This window comes from Acartia tonsa, chromosome 4 (assembly GCF_053477335.1).
Source record: "Acartia tonsa isolate MP-2025a chromosome 4, ASM5347733v1, whole genome shotgun sequence".
Classification (NCBI taxonomy): Eukaryota; Metazoa; Arthropoda; class Copepoda; order Calanoida; family Acartiidae; genus Acartia; species Acartia tonsa.
Window position 1 is genome coordinate 48674259 of NC_137263.1, and position 23176 is coordinate 48697434.

General features: G+C 35.0%; 3 protein-coding genes across 3 annotated transcripts; all 3 read right to left on the reverse strand.

Annotated features, from left to right (window-relative positions):
- Window positions 1-373: 373 nt before the first annotated feature.
- Window positions 374-7683, reverse strand: Tmem43 (Transmembrane protein 43). The gene is made up of 9 exons (XM_080158676.1): window positions 7506-7683; window positions 6535-6615; window positions 5905-6068; window positions 4904-5051; window positions 4038-4211; window positions 3374-3462; window positions 2912-3074; window positions 2064-2213; window positions 374-1687 (listed from the first exon to the last, which is right to left on the reverse strand). The coding sequence occupies exons 1-9, from the start codon at window positions 7618-7620 to the stop codon at window positions 1551-1553; spliced, it is 1221 nt and encodes a 406-aa protein (XP_080014802.1). The 5' UTR covers window positions 7621-7683; the 3' UTR covers window positions 374-1550.
- Window positions 7684-8339: 656 nt separating this feature from the next.
- Window positions 8340-14906, reverse strand: LOC145317544 (uncharacterized). Its single transcript, XM_080158675.1, has 9 exons — window positions 14745-14906; window positions 13802-13924; window positions 13316-13477; window positions 12782-12857; window positions 11901-12061; window positions 11504-11609; window positions 10993-11159; window positions 10192-10303; window positions 8340-9134 (listed from the first exon to the last, which is right to left on the reverse strand). Exons 1-9 carry the CDS (start codon window positions 14874-14876, stop codon window positions 8494-8496), a joined length of 1680 nt encoding a protein of 559 aa, XP_080014801.1. The 5' UTR covers window positions 14877-14906; the 3' UTR covers window positions 8340-8493.
- Window positions 14907-20483: 5577 nt separating this feature from the next.
- On the reverse strand, window positions 20484-23176 carry Gcn5 (Gcn5 acetyltransferase). Its single transcript, XM_080158679.1, has 2 exons — window positions 20814-23176; window positions 20484-20605 (listed from the first exon to the last, which is right to left on the reverse strand). Exon 1 carries the CDS (start codon window positions 23159-23161, stop codon window positions 20882-20884), a length of 2280 nt encoding a protein of 759 aa, XP_080014805.1. The 5' UTR covers window positions 23162-23176; the 3' UTR covers window positions 20484-20605; window positions 20814-20881.

The window sequence follows — 23176 nt, forward strand, 5'->3', positions numbered from 1 at the left end:
TTATTTATAAATATTAAGTTTTGTTTTTTTCTATTCATGAATTAGGCTAAAATCCTCAACCTTACAGAGGCGGTGGTTGGGGGGGGGGGGGGGGGGTCACATAGACCAGAACTTGCAAAAATTAAGTTGACCCCCATTATGCAGTGAGGGAAAAGACAATGGTAGTTAAAATAAATTCTATACTTTTCTTTCTCCCAATTTTTACTGCTTTCAAAAAATCAAAAGCAGAATTTCACACTTCAGAAATGAGTGTGAATGTTGAGGGATTTTTTTTAATATTAATTGTCCCATACTTGTGTATCCCCCTACCCCCCCCCCCAAAAAAAAAATCAATTGAGCAAAAAATTTAATCTCTAGGTATAGCTTGAAGGGAAGACTTAAATACTTCTATTTACATTGGAAATACAATATATAATGTAAATGTGGATCATGGAAACAAAACGAAGTTGCGGATTTCTTCTTATTTTCACAGAAGCTCTTGTTAAGTTATTCAAGGTTAGGTTAGGTAAATGTTAATGACTGCCACACAGGGTTAAGAAATTGGCCCTGCAGGATTAAAGCCCCCTGCAAGGGCTTCTTGAAATAGGAGAAAAGCTACTGTGAAAACAAGACGAAACCTACTACTTTCCATGGTCCGAAAATGTTATTACAGAAATTTGACTAGACAATTATGTTAAATAATAATTCATTTTTAAAGATGTATTATTTCATTATCACAGTTAATTTAGCACAATTTAACAAGGGTAATATAATATACAGGAAAGATTTTAAAACAATAACAAATTTATTCATAAGTTGCGCAATAACACTAAGATTACACTATTTAAGATTCAACCCAGAAATGTAAATTATTGTGAAGGAAACTGGGTAATAAATGTTGAGTCTAGCCCAACGTAAATAAAGCAATCGTGTAAAGTTGCAGAGCTACTCATTATAAAAGTACAGTGTTTAGTTTTAGGTCGATACAAAATTGATAATGTGATTGTGGATGAGACTGTTTAAATAAAATATTGTTGGAATGTTTTTAAAACTTACAACAATAAAATGGAATTGAATAACAAGTACAAGACGAATCACAGAACAAAACAACCAAAATAATATATTGATGGTACTAGATTTGACACAATGTTTCATAGTGATTTCATTTTCTTCGAGATTCAATATTTATTTTTAATTTTCTTTTAAATAAAAGCTTTAATATTTAGAAAGGTTGAAAACAGGAACATTAATGTAGCAAAAGAACTACTTAAGGCCAACATTATAAAAGACAAAAATCTTTGATCATTTTAAGATGCAATGAAAATGTTTACTTCATATTGTCATAGTAAAATGAAATTATATAAAGTTAATAAGGTAAAATTCAAAATGATACCTAAAAACTAGCAGAAAATATTTTTCATATCCCTGAGAAAATGTTATATAATTTTGGATTCTCATTAAAATTTATATTTGACAGTTTACTTTTTTAAAATTTTGTTATGCCACCAATTATGAAACAAAAGCCAGCTTTCTTTGCATTGCAACTTGCATGTTAATCCTAACTCTTATTCTTAGTCCAGTCTATCAAATCTGTGTAATGAAGACCTCCTTCCAAAAATATGCTTGATGGCTGGTACAATATAAGGAGCTGTGGCCACACCAACAAGTGATATACCAATTAGGGGTCGGTACCACACCCAACACACTCCTAAAAGTAATAAACAATTATAATAGCTTTTGACTAGAAAACTTTTAAAATCTCTTAAAGGATTTTCTATTATACGACACGATACATGATTTTTCAGGCTCAGAACCGGTTGTAATCTATCGGATATTGATAGGTTTCGAAGTTAATGGAAATTATTTTATAAGTTCAGATGTTATTTAGGGAATAAATTAGCTTATGCATTTATTTTGCTTGTTGGTAAATTGTAATGGTTATAAACCTTGTTAAAAAATCACGAAACCTAGACGTGATTTTCAGCTGTCGTGGGGGTGAGGGCATTTTATCAAATATTATTTTAGATTTAATTCGCTTGTTGGCTAGGTATTCCTTATTCCTGGTATTTACTATTTATACATACCTATCAGAGTAAGAGTCAGGGCTATGGAAGCCGACATTTGAATTGGAGCAATTCTAGGAGCAAATACTTGGCGCAGTATATAGTGTTCTGCTATTAGTAGGTCAACCAAGTTTGACGCACATGAAAACCCAATAAACATGATCAACCAACCTATAATAAAGGAATCATTTTTAGTATCGAATCTATCTATAATTCCAAATGTCCGTCAGTCCGTAAGAGACAAACTGGAGGAAACGTGATTTTCTCGGCTTCTTTCTTTCAAAATTTTTGTAGTTAAGCATATCAAAGTTAAATTTCCCGTAATTTAAAGAAAAACTTCCATGTTTTTTTTTGTGCTTCACTACTTATGGATGTTGTCTTCCTTGTTTAAGTTTTGATGTATATTTTGAAGGAAAGATACAATTTTTTATGGAAAAAATTAAAATATTCCAATGGATATAGAATACGTGGATATTGTGAGATTCTCGCATTCCATGTTAAAATGTTTCTCCCGGCTGGCTCATTTAACGATACCCCCTCACCCCCCCTCCTCCCTTATGACTATAGAGGAACGTATTGACCAATGTCTCCGAGAACTTTATTGTAATCTACGTAATCTATTTCCATCAATATAGCTATTATTTTGGAAATTAAGGGGCCGTGATTCAGCAAAATAAGAAAACTTGTTTTGTTCTGTAACTAAAGGGAAGTGGGGAAGAAGGGTGAGGGTAGTTTGTCAGAATCATTGTCCCTTGTCACTGGGAAAACTAAGTGAGGAAATTTTAAAGGTATCTTGTAATCAAAAAAAACGAATGGCAAATATAAATGATTTTTGAAATATCAAAAGCAAACAAAAACAAAGTGATTACCTCCTAGTCTGTACATCCAGGTGGCTGTTTTATTATTGAAATGTTCAGTTCTGAAAACATCCTGCGCAGTTCTGATGCCTGGATGCAGGATCAACAGGTCTTCACCTGAAGTTGTTCTAAAAGGACGTATTTCACGCCCGCTCTGCTTCCCAACGATTGTAAACTAAAATCAAAATAAGGAATTATTGACAAACAAACTAGTGTAGAATATATTATATTGTGATTCATAATTTCATATTGATAGGCCAACAACTAAAATTATAACACAAAACATAGCTTTAAAAAAAATGTTTATCTATAAAGTATTTGATTATGCGTTTATAAAATTTGTCTTTTCTATTCACTTACAGAGACACAAATACTTTTGAGAGGCAAATGTTTTGGATGTCCTTCGGGCCATATAAATAGCAAGAAAGAAATTAAATATTTTTATTTGGTGTAAAAGGTTTACAAGAACTCTACCTCCTCTCCATCTCTTCCCGCATAGGTAAATTGGAGCCTGTAATCCCCAACTTCAGGTCTCCAAAGGTTTAAACTGTGGTAATACAGACCTAAAAACAATAATCTATTATTTACAAAAACGCGCTATAATTTTTTGTGACTTAAAAGAAAGACAGTAGCTTAGGTACTTAGATCAACGATAAATCTTAAAGTAAATTCAAAAGTCTTCTTAAAATTGCTTCTATATAATAGGGTGTTATTAATTAAAGAAAAAGCTAAGTCAACAAAAAATACTTTCAATTCAGGTATAAGGTATAGCCAACAAGCGAAATAAATCTAAAATAATATTTGGGGGGCAGATGGAAAAGTTGTCAATTCTACTATATGTTGCCCCCCAACGACAGCTGAAAATAACGGATAGGCTTCATGGTATTTTTAATTATTTTCGTTATTGTTATAAGCTGCTTTCAATATATATATTTGACATTAAAATATGAAACAAATAAAAATATGAATAAAGTGCATCTTTTCATTGTTATTAACTTGTTAAATAAAATAATACCTTTTAATTCTTTGAAAAACTAAAAAACATTTATTATTTTCTAATTTCAGAGTTTACAGAGGGAAATTATTTTAATTTTTCTGAAACATAGAAATTTGTTCTTTTTTGTTTAAAAAATCCAACCTGCATAAATCTTAAATCCATCTACTTTAGGCTTTTGATCACTGGTGAACGCCTTGAAATCTTCATACTTGTCCTTGACATGGTTGCCAAGCAGATAGTTGCCAATCTTGACCCTCGGGTTCACCTGGATGGTGCTGTTCACTGGCCACTGATCATGGTGAGGGTTGTGGTGACCTAAATTAATAATCAATCATTAAAAACAAGGATGAAGACATCAATAAAGCGAACCTCTAAAACGGTAGAACTAAAGAACATTAACACTTGTAGAGTGTCAGAACAAAATAAGCAGAATATAAAAGTATATTTCTAAATAAAAAGTAAAGTGGCACAGAAAACTGAAATACATCTGAATTACTTGTAAGTAAAGTTTTAAAAATCCCATCAATTCGTAACCTAGAGTATTAAACAGTGTTTCGGAGCCGGAGCCGGGAGCAGCAACATTTTTGGTGGAGCCGGAGCCGTATTTTTCGTTAAAAACGGCTCCGGCTCCAGATTTGCTAAAAATTATTTTTTTAAGTAATATTATAATTTGGCAACGGTCTATTTCCATATAATAAACTGAAAAACTATTGATACTTAACAAATAGACACACATACTTCTACTTTTATATAGCTTTAATCAAATAAAAGCAAAATATTTTATATTATTTATTTTATTTTATCAAATTCAATAATAAACAAAAATTGATATATTAATTTTAAGGTAGGAGCCGGAGCCGGTGCCGCATCAAAATTATACGGCTCCGACACCCTGGTATTAAAGATAGTAAGCACCTAAATATCTATGACGAACAGGCACTGGTATTAAGTAACAACGATATAATACTGAATATATAAAGGAAAATGATAACAAGAATTTAACATACCTAATGGATTATGAAAGTGATCACTATCAATACTGTATTCAAACCAGTCCTTGGCGTATGAATAAGTTTTCTCAATGTGTGAGTCATGATCAGCTGTTTCTATGTTCATATTGTTGTTCTGATCCTCTGTCTCGTACCATTGATACATCTGAATAATTCTTTGTTGTTATAAATGTTATGTAAATACCTACCATATACTACAATTACATACAGTAATCCATTATAAAAAGACGGTAATAATGTTTCTTATCGTTTCTGAAGCATAAGATTTCAATAACTTCTGAATTTAAGGCACCTGCCATATTCGGCAAGGGTGAGGTAATAATGAGGAGATGATATAGCGCGGGTCAAGCCATAATGTGCTTGAACAAGGAGCTTGAGATGTTCCTAGTGGCTATACATTAGGTAGTGTCTCAACCTACTCCATGATGACTTAGGTCCAAACCTTAAGAAACTATGGCTAATCAATCAATCAATAAATACTTCACTGACAGAGTTTTCCATTTTAGGTACCGAGAGGATTCAAGCCTATTTATTAGGGTTGACAATCCGTTTTCGAATCCGGGATCCGGAATCCGCCCAATTTTTGGTCAATTTTGGAATCCGAATCCGGTATCCGTTTTTTAATAGCGGATTCGGATTCTTAATTTGTAGGCTAAAATTAGCGTCTTTCAACTCTCCCTTTTAGAAGGCAAAGATTATCATCATTATATATAAAATCTAAAATCTTTCAAAATCTGGTTCGATTCTCGGAAGTGAATTATAGAGAACACCAAGAACATTAATTTTTAGGACATATGTAGCACTTAATTTTTTTTATTTTTTTAAAAAAGCCTTTTAAAATATTGCTAGAATCCGGAATCCGCAAAAAAAAGTATCCGGAATTTTTGTCGGATTCTTGTAAGAATCCGAATCCGGTCCAAAAATTTGACGGATTGCCATCCCTACTATTTATGTTTGGGGTGGTATAAGTAATTTCTCTGTAAAGCTTAACTACATACCTGGACAACACGCCTCAACTTGACACAATTGATAGCTACGCCATAGTCAGTATCAAGGAGAGGATCCTCTATTTTGAGCTTGCCAGATATGAGAACCAGCTTACCATTGTTCTCATCAAAGACCACGTCCAGTGTCTCAGGAATAGTTATGTCACGCTGACCCTCTGAATAAAGTGGAAAATTGTTGGACATGCTTTTGTAATATTATTAAGTAGATATCTAAAGATATAATAAAATTATCAGTATTACATCATTTTGTTAGATAACAAGAAAAAAATAACTTAATGATCGTAATAACGTAAATCAAAGGCCTTTTATGAATAATCAGGGGCTGCTATTAAGCCAATTAATTCCGTTTGAAATTGCTAAAAATTAAATATTTTGTTGGAGTAAAGCTTGTTTTTTTTGTGTAACTGAAAGGGAAGTGGGTAAGAAGGGGGGGAGAAAAAAGGGAAGGGGTTGAGGGGAAGTTTTCACTTAGAATTGTTTGACAGAATCACATTCCCTTTTTCTTGGGAATAATATTCCTTATTTGTTAACACTCTTGAAAAATATGTTTTAACTTTCACAAATTCCCATCTTAAAATGTTTCTCTCGACTCTGTTTAAACAAATCAAAGTATAATTAAACCTGTAAGTGAAACAGCTGTCTTCACTGCACGGCCTTCATTCCAAATTAAAGTAACACATCCGCCCAAAATCATCAAAAATCCTGAAAAAGTTGAAAATATTCATGGATTACCTATTTGCTTTAAATCTGTATGATCAGAATTATGAAAACTGTTTTGGACAAAGAAGCTAAATGGACATTAAATCAATTAATGTTTCGAAAACCACAATTAAACCATTATCTTTGCTTGTTTTGATTAGGGTTGTCCGAATCCGAATTCGGAATCCATCTTTTAATAGCGGATTCGGATTCTTAATTGGTATGCTAAAATTAGCGTCTTGAGTTTTTTCTTTAAACTCCCCCTTTTTGAGAGCAAAGATTATCATCATTATATATAATATCTTTTAAAATCTGTTTCGATTCTCGAAGTGAATTATAGAGAACACTAAGAACATTAACTTTTAGGACATATGTAGCACTTAAATATTTTAATTTTTTTAAAAAGCATTTTAAAATATTGCTAGAATCCGGAATCCGAATCCACCAAAAACAAGAGTCTGGAATCTTTTGGCGGATTCTTGTAAGAATCCGAATTCGGTCCAAAAATTTGACGGATTGCCATCCCTAGTTTTGATTTGGGTCATTAAAGCTAATTCAGGACACAAGTAGGGTAATTTAGGACATTGAAAATTTATGTTTTTTTACAGCGTACAGATATAATAAAAATCTAAATAATAATTTCTCAAACTTTTGGTATCTTTCATAAAAAACGAAGCGGGACACCCGTCCTCTCCGTTTTCCGCCGCCATCAAAAAAATTTACTCACATTTTTTGCCGAGGTAGGCAATATGTGGAGAAATATGATAAAAAAAAACGGCAGGGGTGGTATGAAGTTTAATGATATATTAGTTGACACAGGGAAATGAATCGTTATAGACCACGTTTTGCGTATTAAAATACTTGAAAACAATTTAAAATCTAGCGTCCCTCACCTACTAGTGATATTAGCCAATATGTTTGAAATTCCCTCCAAAGAGTTGGCCTATTGTATTCTCTAAACCTGGCATCAAACATGCCCGGTATGTCAGGGTGATCCCGCCTGTACATTCTTTGGTCAAGTGATTGTTAAGCTCTGAAACAAAAACGAATTTTAAATTTATGTGCCAAATTTTAATTTAACAAATCAGATGAACAACTTAGGTATCTTTTTTCAAACTAAGATAATCATAAAAGAAATATTTTTGGAAAATTCAGTTTAAAATTAACGGTATATTCTTAATTTTTATTAGGTAACTATTCAAATGCTATTTTCATATTAATTGAAAAGAAAGTAGGACAAAAGTTGGTTGAAGATTTTCAAATAAACAGTAATTTTCTTCAGAGCATACTTGTTGTTGCTTTCCCTTAAAGTGCCTATCGAGCACAAGAACCCCAACCTCCATTATTTTTCAAATAATTTGAAAAGTACCAAATTTAACAAGCTTTATTAATGAAATAAAATTTAGACTTACAATAACGAAATATTTAACAAATAAACAATGTTTACATATGGTTACTGATGTTGGTTTGTCTCAATGGTTAGAACAATAAACATCAAACATGCACTGATTACACTTTACTTGAATGCAGGGGTGTATATTCTGCACAAGATTCATTTTTTCCCCTGGTACAAAATTTTTTATTCCCCCTCTTCCCTAGTTTTTTCCACCAAGGAGGGGGGAAAATGGAAAAATACTTAAAGAACTCTATAAAAATGTTGCCTACTTTTCAGTTCTCTTAATTTTTACATTTTTTCCCCCAACCACATATTTTTATCCCCCCCCCCCCCCCCCCCAATTTAGCAGGGTCAATTTTGCAGGATATACATCCCTGCTTGGGTATCCGGCAAAAGTAAAAATACTGCTCTTAGTATCAAGAAATACATTTAAAAAATTTCAATCTTAACAAAAAAAAAGAAAACAAAGATCCAATTTATAAATTCTACCAATCACTTTTATAACTTCTCTCAAAGCGAGGCATTCTGCCTGCATCATTCACTCTAGAATTTGACGAGCTATAGGTAGGGATGACAGGTCCACTATTGCCAGAACGACCATTACTCTCATTGTCATTACGACGTTCCTCGTCGATAGAATATCCACGCGAATCATTATCTATATGGACACGCATAGATTCCATGGGCGACCGCATTCTGTCCATCAATAAACTACTACTGCCGCTGTTTCTTTCCGCGCTCATACGGAGCAAATACCGACGATATTCTATCTCCTCTTCGTCTAGCTGCTCGCCGCCGCCGCCGCTACGGCCATTTCGCGCAGTTTCTGCGCTGGTTCGAGTATTTGTTGGCCGCGAAAATATTTCCTCTCCATAAAGCGCGGCAGATGTTGGATTTTTAATTGGTCTGCGCTCTGTATCTGATGGTATGTGGCCTTTATACACATTATCACTATAACTAGAACCTGAAGTAGATCCATGTCCGTAGTCAACAATGTTGCCTCGGAAATCATCGGCCACGGACTTTTGTGTGATGGAACTAGTTGACCTTACTGAGACAACATCATGTAGCAGCTGCAAAATATTGTCAGATTTCAACTTGATATATTGGGCATCTTGAGGATCAACTGAAAAACATAAAGATTATTGGTTCTTGTTTGCATGATTAATCGAACATATATTTTGTTTTGTCCCGTTAAAACACTAAAAGCATTATCCAAATCATGGTATAGTTATTTATCGCATCAAAGTATATTTACACTGTTTATGACACGATACTGTAATAAGTTTTCAGTATGGCTGAGAACCGGTTCTAATCCACCGGATATTAATCGGTTTCGAAGCAGTACAGGAAAAAAATTTCCTACATAATCTCTCTTAATATCATAAAAGGAAAGCTCGTTCTTTAGGAGAGCAGGGCATATACCCCCCCCCCCCCCCCAAAAAAAAAAAAAAATAAGCGAAGCCGCTAGTAATAATATATGTTTACAAACATGAATAAGTAAGCCCATATCCTTATAATAAAGTAAAAGGATGTCTGTTTAATTCTCTGTTTGTCTGTCTGTACCGAAGGATCTCGCTCACCGCTGAACCAATCGGGTACCACCACCCTCCCCAAAGAAATCGAAAAAAATATATAAAAACGCCGCCCTGCGGACATTTTTGCAATTAGCTAAAAACATAACTAACACCACCTATAGGTAACATAAAAATATTTTTGGTAAATAGCTGATTTTAAAATAGATTGAAAAGAAACAATTTTACGTGTCCCTAGAGGCCTCTAGGGGCGTAGCCGCTAGTTATTTATATAATATACTTTATATAATAGGATATGTTTAGACATACATTTTTTGGCATTCTAGTGAGTTTCTAATTTATATACACTAGGTGCGTGATTTTACGGGATCTCCACATAAAGAGAGAGAGGAACAATGTGGAGTCCACATTGTTCCTCTCTCCCTTTATTAGCTTGTCCATGATGCAATTGATGAAAAGAAAAAAAATACACAGGATTAAGTTATAGCCAACAAGCAATATAAATCTAAAACAATTTTTTTTTTTTTGGGGGGGGGCAGATTAAAAGGTCGTCAATTCTGCTATGTGTTGCCCCCAACGACAGCTGAAAATCTAGGTTTCGTGATTTTTTCACGAATTAATTTCGATGTTGGTCAAGCTGAAAATTACCTGTTAACTGTTTGTATTCTATTAGAGCTCTGATAAGATGCGCCGCGACCTGGTGGGCCATCTCGGCATCGTCCTCATCCTTCACCTGGGAGGCCTGCAGGCTTTCCAACACCTACACCAGTAATTATAATGCAGGGGTGTATATTTTTATAGCTTTGAAATAGAAGGACCAACGAACTTTAACACTTGCAGAGTGTCAGAAGTCAATAAGCATATTATTATTGCATAAGTATAAACAAAATTGTAAGTAATTTGTTGCAAAACTGTATAAATACATAATACTATTTAAGGACATACTTACATTTTAGGACTTAATTATAGAGATGCTTCTCTTAAAACATTGTACCTTGTTGTAATAGGAATCAGTATTCCAAAAATCAGATTAATCGGATAATTCTAACATACAAATTTGATGTCAGAAAAGTAAAAAATCAACATGTTTCAAATGAACATACGGACATTTTGGTAATGACTATAGAGTTGATATGCTTTCAAAATAGTACCTTAATACTACAGGAATCACCATGCAAAGTTTGAAATCGATAGTTTAACTCTAACATGCCTAAAATAACCAAAGAGCTAACCGTGACGGACGGATAGACAGACGGACCAACCCTAATTATAAAAAAGCTTCGCTTTTAATATGGAATAATTTCCCTATTTTGATATTTATCCTTCTACCCCTTTCACAATGAAAAATAAAAGAAGTTTAAATATAATATGAATTGGGTTTTGATAAAAAGGTAGAAGTTTCTCTCCCTACTTACAATACCCACCAAAGATAAACAAAACTCTACTAACCTGAGCTACTGTGCTGTTAATAAGCTTAACCTTGTTGTCCTCCTGTCTGTGTTTACTAAAATTATATCCTCTACGGGAAAAATCTTTGCTTAGTGAGTCACTACTCTCACTAAATCCTCCAGGGTCGAGTCTTTCCAGTGACCTGGATCTTCGTTCAACTGATTCTTCTGAAAATACAGAAAATAAAAAACATAGAGAGTAAGTTCAGATACAGAAATTGGGAGGGGGTGGGTGTGACACCTTTTGATACCAAAACTAGAAGTCAAAAGAATTAAATTAAAACATTGTCTCAAATAATCAAAAATTGTTTAATTTTGGCAACTGCCATGCCAAATTTCAGTGGTCTTTTTTTAGTTGAGTTCTTTTACTTTTGGTTTTTAAAAAGTGTCACACTCGGCTCCATCATTTAATTTAATTTTTAAAGAAGCATATTACCTTTAATTTAGTTTTTAAAGAAGTATATTACATTTAATTTACTTTTGAAGAATTATATGTCAAAAAAGACACTTACCTGTTTCCAAATGAGCAGGTTTTCTACCAATTGGCCAAGGATATCTGTGATCATCAAATATTGTGTCTACTTCCTCTAGCCGTCGACCTTCTATTGATTCAACCCTCTGTAACAAAAAATCATATTACAGCTGATCAAAATCTGTTTTTCTTTAAATACGCTTAAAGATATTCTTTTTTTTTAGAAAAAAAAAGTATCAATGTTTTAATATCATACAAAAGTGTAATATGGCCTAATAAAACAACACTCAAATTTTACGTCGTATTACGGGACAATGGACCAGATTTCTGGCAATCAATTTCAAAATTTAAGCACCAGTTTTCCCCCTAGCTTAACCCGACAAATTTTTCCAGATTTCAGCAATTTCTTTTGTTTTGAGAAAAACATTAAATTTTACCTTAGCCTCTGCCAGGATGACCCTCTTGTCCTCTGACACAAAGTTATACTTCATGCCCAGATACTTCTCTCTGTGTTTGTATCCTTTGACATGAGCAAACATGCTTGCAGCTGTGCTATCACAGCAACACAGGCTGCACGAATACATAGCATCATTATCACCTAAATATAACATTTATTAACTAACTATATAGTAACAAGAATGATAACATCCATAAAAGCGAAGCTCTGAATTGGTAGGAGTTTCTACACTTTCTAAATCGTACCTATTATAGGAATCATCATGCAAAGTTTGAAATCGATAGTACATACGGACGGAAGGCAAACCATATTATTGAAAGGCTTCGCTTTTAAAAATAAAAAATGCCCGTATATTCTTAGATAGGGGGTTAAACTTTTCTTTTGTGCCATTGGATTATGGTAAGTTGACGTTTCCCCCTTTAGCCAATTCCACTTTCATTAGGGACCAAAAACCTATGTCATACGAATATTTTCTTAAGATTGTTTAGTCTCTTTAGAAAGTAATTTTTTATTGGGGAGATTTCTCTTTGGAGGGTGGAGGTGCCCTTCTCAAAAATATTACATTCCTTTAATTGGTCTATGGGAAGCTTCACTGTGAAGGAGAACTATATTTTCGTTCCAGCGCGGTTAGCGAGATCCTTGGATACACAGAGACATCCTGTTACTTTCATATAATAGGTTAAGTAAATGTTAATGATTGCCCCGCAGGGTTAGAAAATATGCCCCGCAGGTCTAGAGCCCCCCCGCAGGGGCTAGAAATAGGAGGAAGGCTACTGTGAAAAAACGACGAAACCGGCAACTTCGTTTTCTTTCCATGATCCGATTAATACAATTGGTGATAAAATAATGTAATGTTTAAACCTGATGTATCTTCTGGAAATATTTCAATAACATAATGTAGACCTATCACTGGTTCCGTGGACTCCCGAACAAGTTCCTAAATATTTTGAGTATTTTAATTCGAACCTCTTGAAATTATATCATATTATTTCAGATACAAACTTTTACAACAAAGGGAACTAAGCCATTGCACATTGGCAGTAAATCCAAGTTTTGTAACTTAACATACTTACTAGGTTACTGTTATCTAAATTAATAAACAAAACAAAAAACAGTTATTTTATAATTAAAGTGAAAAAACCTTGAATAAAAGAGTCTTAAATAAAATCATCAAATTAAAATGTGCTCTTGTATTCTATGCTTTATATCTACCTTCACGGTTGGTATTTTGGAAATTAACAATCAGTGGGATTAATGTACGTGGCATTTTGAAGTGATAGGTGATTTTTTCATGATTTTTTTTTGACATCTTGAAGTGCACAATATGTACAAAGCATGCGACACTAAAACTGCATCGAAAATGTAATTTTTTTAATTTTTGCATATTTAGCTTACCCTAAAATCGATTGCGGCCTTTTTTGACTTCTTGGCTTTAGGGGGGGCTAATGACTGAGAATCCCCCACCCCTGGCACTGCAACACCTCTCTGTGCAATCATTTGTTTATTCTTTTCTTTCTTTTTATGCTTGGCTCCAGTTATGTGGGTGTTGTAGGTTACCTTAATAAATAATATTCTTATCATTAGTAACATTGAGAGTTTTTAAATATTTTGTCCTTATTCCTGAAACAGTTAGGGAGTATTATAAAAAGCGTAGCAACTCTACATTCAGTCAGTAGGTCTATATAAAACATCTTGATTTGACAACCATTATATTCCTCTGATTATTGAAATGACGATTTCTAGGGTGATTAGGCAATTTAATATGTCACTGTTCGTTTTTATATTTCTTAATAAGCTTTGATTGATGTTGTCATTTTTGGTTTTATTATTTCAGTTTACTTATCAGCTTTGTTTTGGTATATAATGTAAAAAAAACCATACCTCTGAATTGAGATCTACTTCACATGTTTCACAATAGTACGAGGATATTCGTTGAGATCGAAAAGACTTGGGCAGTCCATGGCCTATATCACAAAGTTGTTCTAACGGTACGTTGTTCGTCCACTAAAACAGTAAAACATTTATTAATAATAAAGGATATGTTATGACAGGGGTGTATATTTTCAAAATTGACCCGGCTGAGGGGGGGGGGGGTTAAAAAAATATAAAAAATATGTGGTTGGGGGGGAAAAAATGTAAAAATTAAGAGAACTGAAAGCATTTTTTCCATTTTTCTCCGCTCAATGGTGAAAAAAAAACTAAAAGAATATGTGGGAGGGGGGAAGATATGAATAAAATAAAGAGTTTTAAAAATATTTTTCCATTTTATCCCCTTCCTTGCTGGAAAAAACTAGGAGGGAAAAAAAATAAAAAATTTTGCAGCCGGGGAAAAAAAATTAATCTTGTGCAGAATATACACCCCTGTGTTAGGATAAATATTACATGGACATTTTCTTTTTAATGGATACTAACAAACATGTTAAAAAAATATATCCTGGTAATCGCTAAAATGCACCAGGGATCTAAAGGGATAAGACAATGGCCGATAAATTAATCTACATTTCCAATGATCATACACAAAATAACTCCTATAGATTACAATTAGTGGTTATAACGTTTGGACACTCAACTAAATTAAAAACAATCAAAATTCAATAAAAGTTCCAAAGATTGTTAAGCCAACGAATAAGAAAACGTTATTATAAAACTGTAGGGAATAGTGAGATAAACAGCCCAATGTCCCCTCCCTCCCACAAAATGCACAGTATTTAAATGAATAAGTATGCTTATTTCCCACACATGTTTAAGAAATTCATATACAATTGAAAATAAAAAAATTCTAATGTTTTCTTGAATAATTTTGTGTACATAATTGTAAACTAACCATAGAATTAGGATCTGGTTTTGTTTCTTTCTCTATGGTTTCAATATTTTGTTGGATGTGTCCCATAATGGCTCCCAAGCCAGTTGTTTTCATCTTCACCTCAGCAAATTCTCTATCATTGTCCCTCGACATTTTCTATCTTTAAATATTCAATAACAAAATTAGAGTACATAACATAAATAACTATTTACAAATACATGAAACAATTTTTATAAAATTACTACACAAAACTATATTTTTTTTATTTTCCATTTCAATTTTTATGTATTCTTCTATAAAACATATTGCAAATTACATAAAAATACAATGCTAAACATATAAATAAAAATCTTTCTCACTTATAGATCTTTAAATGGGATAAAAGCAAATATTAATATTTTTAACAAGATCTGTTAAAAGATAAACTCTAAATGTAAGGAAATTTAACTTTTAATGGTAAAGCTGACCAAAAGTGAGACTATAATCTTTCATTATTTATCTAGGTATCAAAAATAATAAGTAGAAACTGGAGCAACTCTATATTTTCAAATTTGATTTACTCAGCTGTTATTTAAGATAGACGTCTGATTTCTTGTGTTATTTCCAATGATCAAATAATCACCTAATCTATAACTAACTTGTCCGTTGGTCTATCTGAAATACTTTGTATGACATTAAATTTCAATACTCGAAATTTCTGTTTTTAGCTGAAAGTAAATATGATCATATGATTACATACTCTGTTTTCTGGACACTACCTAATCATTTGCTCTATTTTAGTTGGCAAATCTTTGATTTATTTATGCTTTGCTATTTATGGATATTGTCATTCTTGTTACTTATTACTTTGGCTTACATAAAAATATAAGATAAGATAAGATAAGATTTATTTTCCCCAAAGGTACAACACATTTTATTAGATATATACTATAAATTATGTTACTATGCTTGATTTGTTTGATTCATCTGGTTTGTTGTGTTTGGTGCAGGTTAGATAATAATATACATAATAACAATTATTAAGTACCTAGCATGGAATTGGCCGAACTTCATCTCCACCTAGTTACCAGGCCAGTTTAAATTGAATGGAGACAATATTTTACAATAAAAATTCCATGCAACATTGTACCAGATAGTTGGCATAACCCTTTAAGGGTTGTGGAGCCACTGGTGTACTTTGACGCTTGCCAAGCCGATACAATGTTATATGTGCAAATAAATAATAATCTTAACAATGAAACAATATCTTGCTGTGTATTTCAGACATCCTCCTACTATCAGTTGCAACTTCTCCAAGCGTGAATTCGGAACAATTAAGGAACCAAAACCTCCATAAGGAGTCGCTATTCCCGTTGAGATCCCTTTTCAGCTCCAAATAGACAGTTTCCTTTAAATCAAATTATTTTCATTATAGAGTGGAGTTTTGTCCGGGTTTTAAGGACATCTCCACACCAATAATTACAGGGTAACGGCAAATTTCGCGATAACACTTGGTCCAATCCAAAAAATCCAAAAAAAAACCAAAGAAAAGTCCAAAAAAGGACAAGAATACCCTAATAATAATCATATCGTGTACTTAAGTGAACAAGGTGTAATGGTTGGTTTCGATTCCTACGGAATCTGATTTTTATTTTTGAGAATGGATATAAAAAATCCTAAGAATAGGTCATATGCGATTCCTACGGAATCTGATTTTGGTATTTTGATAATGGGAGTGTGTCCCTAAATATGTATGGTTCGATTCCTCCGGAATCTGATTTTTGTGTTTTGAGAACTGGTCACAGCATGGCTGTGAATGGGGCAACAAAATGGGAGAGGAAGAGGGGGGGGGGGGGAGGGGGTTTTAAGGGAAGGCGAAAACGTATCATTAATCCATTGATTCCACTCCTTTTGAAGGTAAAAGGGTGAAAGTGGGTCATGTTAAAAAAGACTGTGGCGTGCTATTGCGCGCGTAATTTGGTTATAGCTTTGCTTTAGTGAGGTTTAAATCTTACTATTGTTTAGACACGAAATGTTCGGAGAGGAAGAATACCAACAAATGTGGCAGCCGCTACGCAATAGATTGACAATAACATATGAACGACTTCTCAATATAGTTAATGGTGACAATGTCAGTGACGAAGTACGTCGTGAGGTAGCCCGTCTTCTATACCAACAGGGTTATTTAGAAACCGAGTTGGCCCTCACACTATACAACCCAAACAAGGACATGGAGTTTCATGAAGCTAAATTGGGTGAAATTGCTGAGCGGATAACTGCTCAAGAGGGGGCCTGTCTCCAGCTATAGTTCCAGAAGTTGGCCATTTCCGGTTTGAACCAGTTACGGTCAAGTTCTCTACGACTTTATATACAAGATATCCACATGATGTTCACAAAAATCAACAAAAATCAACAATGAATCAACAGAAAAAAAACTGCAAAAAGTTACTGATATGGCTATTGAAATATAAAATTGTTTTTGAAGAATAATACAGTTTAGTTTTATCCAAAAAAGTAAAAGTATTAAAAATATCATAAATTATCATAAATTCATTGATTTGTTTAATAAATCCTAGATATCTTGCTATGAACTTTTATTTTTTTTTATGAAGGATGTATAGAGTAATAGGATGTCTGTTAATATTTCGCTATGGATTAATTTTCATTAGCATAAAAAAGTGAAGGAATTCAACAGGTTAGGGGGAGGAGGGGGGGAAAAAACTAGAAGGGGAGTGGTGGGTGGTTTGTGCGCGGCCGTGACTTCCAGCTAGACAGACGGAGCGGCGCCTATCGTTTGGTATATACTGGGGGGGAGAAAAATAGGGGGAGGGGGGAAGAGTGGTTTTCCGGTAAAGCACGGCAGAATAAAGCAAAAGAATAAAGCAAAAGAGGGGGCGGGGGGGAGACAATTGGTTGTAAAGCATAGGGGGAATACGCGGGAAATCGGAAGTAGGGAAAGTTATTTATTAATTAATAAGTTAAATTAAGATTGAATAATGCATGGTATTAAGACACAAGGGGGGTATAAATATGGGGGTGGGTAGGGTCAAAGTTCAATTGTCTCAGAAATGTCAGATCAAGAAGAGGAAGTTGGACAAGGCCAAGGTGCTTTACCGGATGGGGCGCCGGAAGTTCCGGAGGAGGCTGGAGGAGAAGAAGATGTTCCCCTCCAAGACCAGGTGCAGGAGCTCATCGCCATGTTGAACTCAAGCGATGAAATCGATGATCCTGCACCCGTGCACGGCGTCCAGCAGCTGCTGAACCTCGCGGCAGTGCCTGATCTACTCCCATTTCCGGGGGTAGACAGGCGCTGTCTGGACCTCTGGTTTATGGTCAAGAGGAGGTTAATGGGCGTCGTGTACGAGGGCGACAGACTTATGTGGAGGAGATTCCGCCAAGACGCCATCGATGAGGAGATCCTCCGCATGATGTACTCCAACTATGGGTTAGTCGTGAGGCTAATTTCAGTAATGCCCACGTACGCCCGCTCCTTCCAGGCCAACATGGATTCCATCGCCACCATGGACCGCTTGGTCACCGTCCAGCAGGACCTTGTGGAGGAGCTCCTCCAACAGGAACCCGACGACGTCGATGACTCCAGCGACTACGACGAGTAGATGGCTATGCCCACTACATGAGCTTAACCAGTCCAGTCAGCGATAGTCATATATTAAACAAAATTTTCGATATCTAAATTTGAATAAATAAATATATTTTTGGTCAAAATTATGAAAAAACTTTGTTATTTTTTTTATTAGATAAAATAGAGGTAGAGGTTGCGCGATTCGTTAGTTGCTTGATAAAAAATATATAATATAATAGAAGAAGTCAAAGTCAAAATATAAAATGTAAAATGAATAAAGTGGATAAGAAACAAACTATGCTAAAGCTACTCTATACATAGGTATGTATGTCGGTTCCTACGGAACCTACTCGTTGAGATTTGAGGTTAAAGAAATGCTGTTTTATTATTTTTTGATATAGAAATTAAGTGCTTACAAAAAGTCGAGGGCTAAAGATACGAATAGAAACTTAGTTAGAACAAAAAATTGTTAAATAGAGGAAGAGAAAAAATAAAGTATTTGCTTTTTTTAAGAAAGTAAGTAATAAGTAAGTAAAATATCTTTCTTGAGAATAATTTTATTATCAGTCAGTTTAATTTCAAAAATAAAATATTTGCTTTTTTAAAATATTTGCTTTTTTAAAACTCAATCTTGTTTAGGTAATAAGTAAAACATTTTTTCTTAAAAATATTTTTATTATCAATTAGTTTAATTTCAAGTGGAAGGTTGTTGAATATAGTTGGGAAAGAGTTAAGAGGGGCGTGCAGGAGAAAGTTTCTATTGGTGCCCGGTTCGTAAGCAAAGTTGTTCCTGTTCCTAGTGCCATACGTATGTCTGTCTTGAACAAAGTTCCAGGTGTTTTCGAAAATTTTGGGAAAATTGCCTAATTTATAGGCGTGCATAAATTTACAAACATTGAATTCAATTAACAGGTTAAATGGAAGTATGCCATTAGATTTAAAGAATTCAGCTGTGTGAGCTCTGCTAGGTAAATTTTCGATTATTCTAATGGCTTGCTTCTGCAACTTAATGATTGGTGCTAACAGATACATAGGACAGGCAGTGAACAGGAGACAACAATATTCGATATTCGACTTAATATAAGAAGAATAGAGTAGCTTTAAGTGTTTCTTGTCCAACAAATGACGCATTACTTTCATACTATAAATTATTTTAGAGACTTTGCTATAGACTTTTTCAAGATGATAAGAAAATTTCATTTTCTCGTCCAATTGAATTCCCAAGTGTTTGATACTACCCTCATTGGTACCGCTCACAAGATCCAACTTAGTGATTTTTGACTCATCATTTTCATTATGATTATTCATGTTTACATAGACTTCAAAGTTGGTCTTAGCGGCGAGCTCAGCGGGGGTGAGTATCTCACGGGGGGAGGAAAAGACCATACATTTGGTCTTGCGGGGGTGAATAAGAAGTTTATTGGCATTGTACCATTGGGTCAGTCTGGGGACAAGCTCCCTTGCAAGGTTGATCAATTGTATAATATTCTGCTTTTCAATGAAGCCCACTGCGTCATCAGCAAAGAGATTGATTAGGATCTCTTCACTGCATGAAACAAGGTCATTGATAAAAATCAAAAAAAGAATTGGTCCCAGGACTGACCCCTGAAGTACGCCAATGATAATGAATTCAATTGTGGAGGAGAAAAGGCCCTTAAAATATACACGCTGTTTTCTATTTGCATAATAACTACGGAACCAATCAAGTGCAACCCCCCTTATCCCTGAATTCTCCAGTTTGCTAAAAAGGATGTCCCTATTTATCATGTCGAAACACTTCCTTATGTCCAAAAATATGGCCATACAGGAAGTGTCTCGACTGAGTGCTTGGGTGATCAATGTGCTTAAGTTCAATACATTGTGAAAGGTTGAGATTCCTTTCATGAAGCCAAACTGGCGGTTGCTAAAAAAAGACCGATCTTCCAAGAACTTAACCAGCGTTTCACAGACATATTTTTCAATGGGCTTGGAAAAGTTGTCAATGAGTGAAATTCCTCGATGATTATCTGCCTCGCTGAGTGAACCTGATTTGTGAAGGACAACTATTTTGGAAGTTTTCATTTTTTCAGGAAAAGTGCCATTTTGAAGTGATAAATTATAAACATGTGTTAAGGGAGTGGCAATGGTATCAGCACAGCGAGACAGAACATACATCGAGACATCATTTATGTCTGTGGAACGCTTAGGTTTAATACTACGAATGATATTAATAACCTTGAAGGGGTACAATAATATTTCATAAATAAAACAATACTAGAAATAAGGATAAATCAAACAAAATGAGAAATGTTTAATTCTTAGGTAAAAGGTTGGGGGTCACCTGTTTTGTCCAAATTTCATAATCACGTGTAATTAAATAAAAGTCAATAAAAAATTGAGATAGAAAATTATCTTTATGCTAGAAAAATATGGCTTGTTCTTAATTAAAGAAAAAAATTTTATCGATTTATTTGGTTTTATAACTGATTCACCAAACATAATATATACCCGATAGATTCGATTCAGTCACAGTTATATGCAATTTGTACGAAAAAGGCGAGAAATTCCCCACTTCCTTTTAATTAAACTACACAAATATCTATTACAAACAAGATAATTACAAAAGATTATGATCACGAAGCTTGGTGTTGAAATATTTTTCCAAGTTTGAGGCACAATTGTAGTACTCAGTTTCAGGTGAATTGTATGCCTTGCAGTTGCTTATCATTCGCTTGAGATCAGCGATAAACAGGCGTTTGTTGACATAATAGTTTGCCTTCAGCCTCTCTGTCATGGTCTTGAAATCCATGGGAAACTTGATATGATCATAGTAATCTGGAACAGCCTTTCTGTCAACGGGATGCATGAAAGGCCAGGAATACTGATAAGTCTTGCAAGAATGCAGGATTGTCTTGAGTGTGTTGTATAGGGTCTCCTGGTCCATCCTTTCCTCACTAGACCTGGTTGCCTTGGCTGCTGGAGGTGCAAAGCCTGTCTCTAAGATTCCAGGTATACTCTCAACAGGGACCTCTGTAATACCATCCTTGAAACAGGTTAGTCCGGGATGAACCTTTCGTATCTCTGCCTGTCGTCGCTCAACTAGCTTCTTTAAAATTTCCTTTTGCTTTCTGACAACGGCCGTAAATTCTACGTAGACTATCTTATTGTTCAGTTCACAGCCCATAAGAGTTGCACCTTCATACTCCTTTATGTACCCGCCATAAACAGACTTTGGAAGCTTCAGATCCTTGCTAAATCCTTGTTTCTTGAAGTAACCAACGGCAAACTCATCCGCAAACGTAAGAAAATGATGAATGCCATTTTTAATGTGGAAGTCTTTGAGATGGTTCATGAGATGTGTACCATAACCTTTCACTTGCTCGTTACTAGTGACAGCACAGAACACAATTTCAGAAAATCCTTGACTTGGAAACATTCTAAAACAAATTCCACCAATCGGTTTGCCATTTTTCACAAGGGCAAGATTTTTATGCTTTGGATCAAATACCAGGCGCGTGATGTATTCCTTTGGCATCCTCGGAAGCTGATGGGAGAACACGTTCTGTAAGGCTATTAGCCACAACATTGTTTGGCGAGATACTTTTTCAGTTAAACTATTAGCAATGCAGTGGAATTCCAATAGTCCTTTCTTTTCCTCAATTTTTGCAGCTTCGTCTCTAGGTGCATGCTCCGGAAACATTGACTGTGAATTCTGTTTGGAATTTTCTAGTTCAGCAACGATTTCCGCGACTGCCTCATCCAGATTCTCGTCTTCTGAGCGCCGCCGTTTCATGTCCGGTTGCCCGCCAGTGTCGTCATCCGCCGGCCGTTTCTTACCAGCAGTTGGAGTTGAGACTACACCGCTTGGGTCAGTAGCGGCCTGGGCCTGTACAGCGGCCAACACATGAGCTGGAGTTTTACCAGTAAAGTTTGGATCCCAAATTGGTGAGTTTGGACTGTAGATTTCTTCCTCCAGTAAAGTCAGAAACCTTGGGAAATGTGTTAGAACTAAAGTCCGCTTTTCTGGAGGCATTTTATCCTTTTCTGCTTTGAATTTATCCAACAGTTGTTTGCGCATTGTCTGAAAGACAGACTTAAGAAAAGTGCGGCCAAAGATGAGGGTAGTGTCAAAATGAGGCAGTGAATCGCAAAATGCAGGCACATGGCAGAAACATAGCCAACGGGTATAGTTGACCTTGTAAGCTGCCAGCTCTTCTTGTGACATATATTGTTTCCGGGTTGAGGGCGTCTCGAGCTTCCAGTGGTTGAGACAATGCAGGAACATCTTTGCCAAATCGTACATCATTTGCCATTCCTTGGGGGACAAGTGAGTAAACTTATGAAGGACAAAATTTGTGACCCCTTTAGCAATGCTTGGTTTTTCATATGGTGGCTTTCCAAGGGGTCCCTCAACCTCAGGCTTGGACAACTGCAAAATACATTTACGAAGAAGCTTAAACAGATAGAAATAAACTTGTTTTGTATCCGAATCTTCTTCTTTGTGTACACACATAAACAAATTCTCAACATCGACGACAATCCCTAATAGACGGTCCAACTCCTCATCACCTACAGTCTCCAGGTGGGATACGTGATCCTTCAGCTTATGTTCACATCCACGGCATGGATCATTCAGACTTGACACTTGACTGGGAGCATCAGGCTTAGGTGGATTTGGAGGGGGATTGGGGTTTTTCCACCCGTTACATTTACAGTTTTCATCAGCTTTGCAGGAAGAATAGATACCGAGCTTTTCGATCTTCTTTTCAGCCGGCCAGGCGCGGACTGACTGTTTCCTTAGTTGAATTCTTTGTAGATTGCTCTGTTTCTGTTTGTTATCCTCATTCTTCTTTTCCAAGTCAGAAGGGGCGGAGCTTGATTCAGGTATAGCGCTCATCTTCAATTTAGCATT

Excerpts from the sequence above, each read along its gene's own strand:
- Tmem43 (XM_080158676.1), bottom strand. The coding sequence starts at position 7,620 with ATGTACAGGCGGGATCACCCTGACATACCGGGCATGTTTGATGCCAGG. Across the intron at positions 2,214-2,911 it reads CTGGATGTACAGACTAGGAG|GTTGGTTGATCATGTTTATT; the intron begins GTAATCACTTTG and ends CCTTTATTATAG. Across the intron at positions 1,688-2,063 it reads CCTGACTCTTACTCTGATAG|GAGTGTGTTGGGTGTGGTAC; the intron begins GTATGTATAAAT and ends TATTACTTTTAG.
- LOC145317544 (XM_080158675.1), bottom strand. The coding sequence starts at position 14,876 with ATGTCGAGGGACAATGATAGAGAATTTGCTGAGGTGAAGATGAAAACA. Across the intron at positions 13,925-14,744 it reads AACCAGATCCTAATTCTATG|TGGACGAACAACGTACCGTT; the intron begins GTTAGTTTACAA and ends TTACTGTTTTAG. Across the intron at positions 12,062-12,781 it reads ATTTCCAGAAGATACATCAG|GTGATAATGATGCTATGTAT; the intron begins GTTTAAACATTA and ends TGTTATATTTAG.
- Gcn5 (XM_080158679.1), bottom strand. The coding sequence starts at position 23,161 with ATGAGCGCTATACCTGAATCAAGCTCCGCCCCTTCTGACTTGGAAAAG.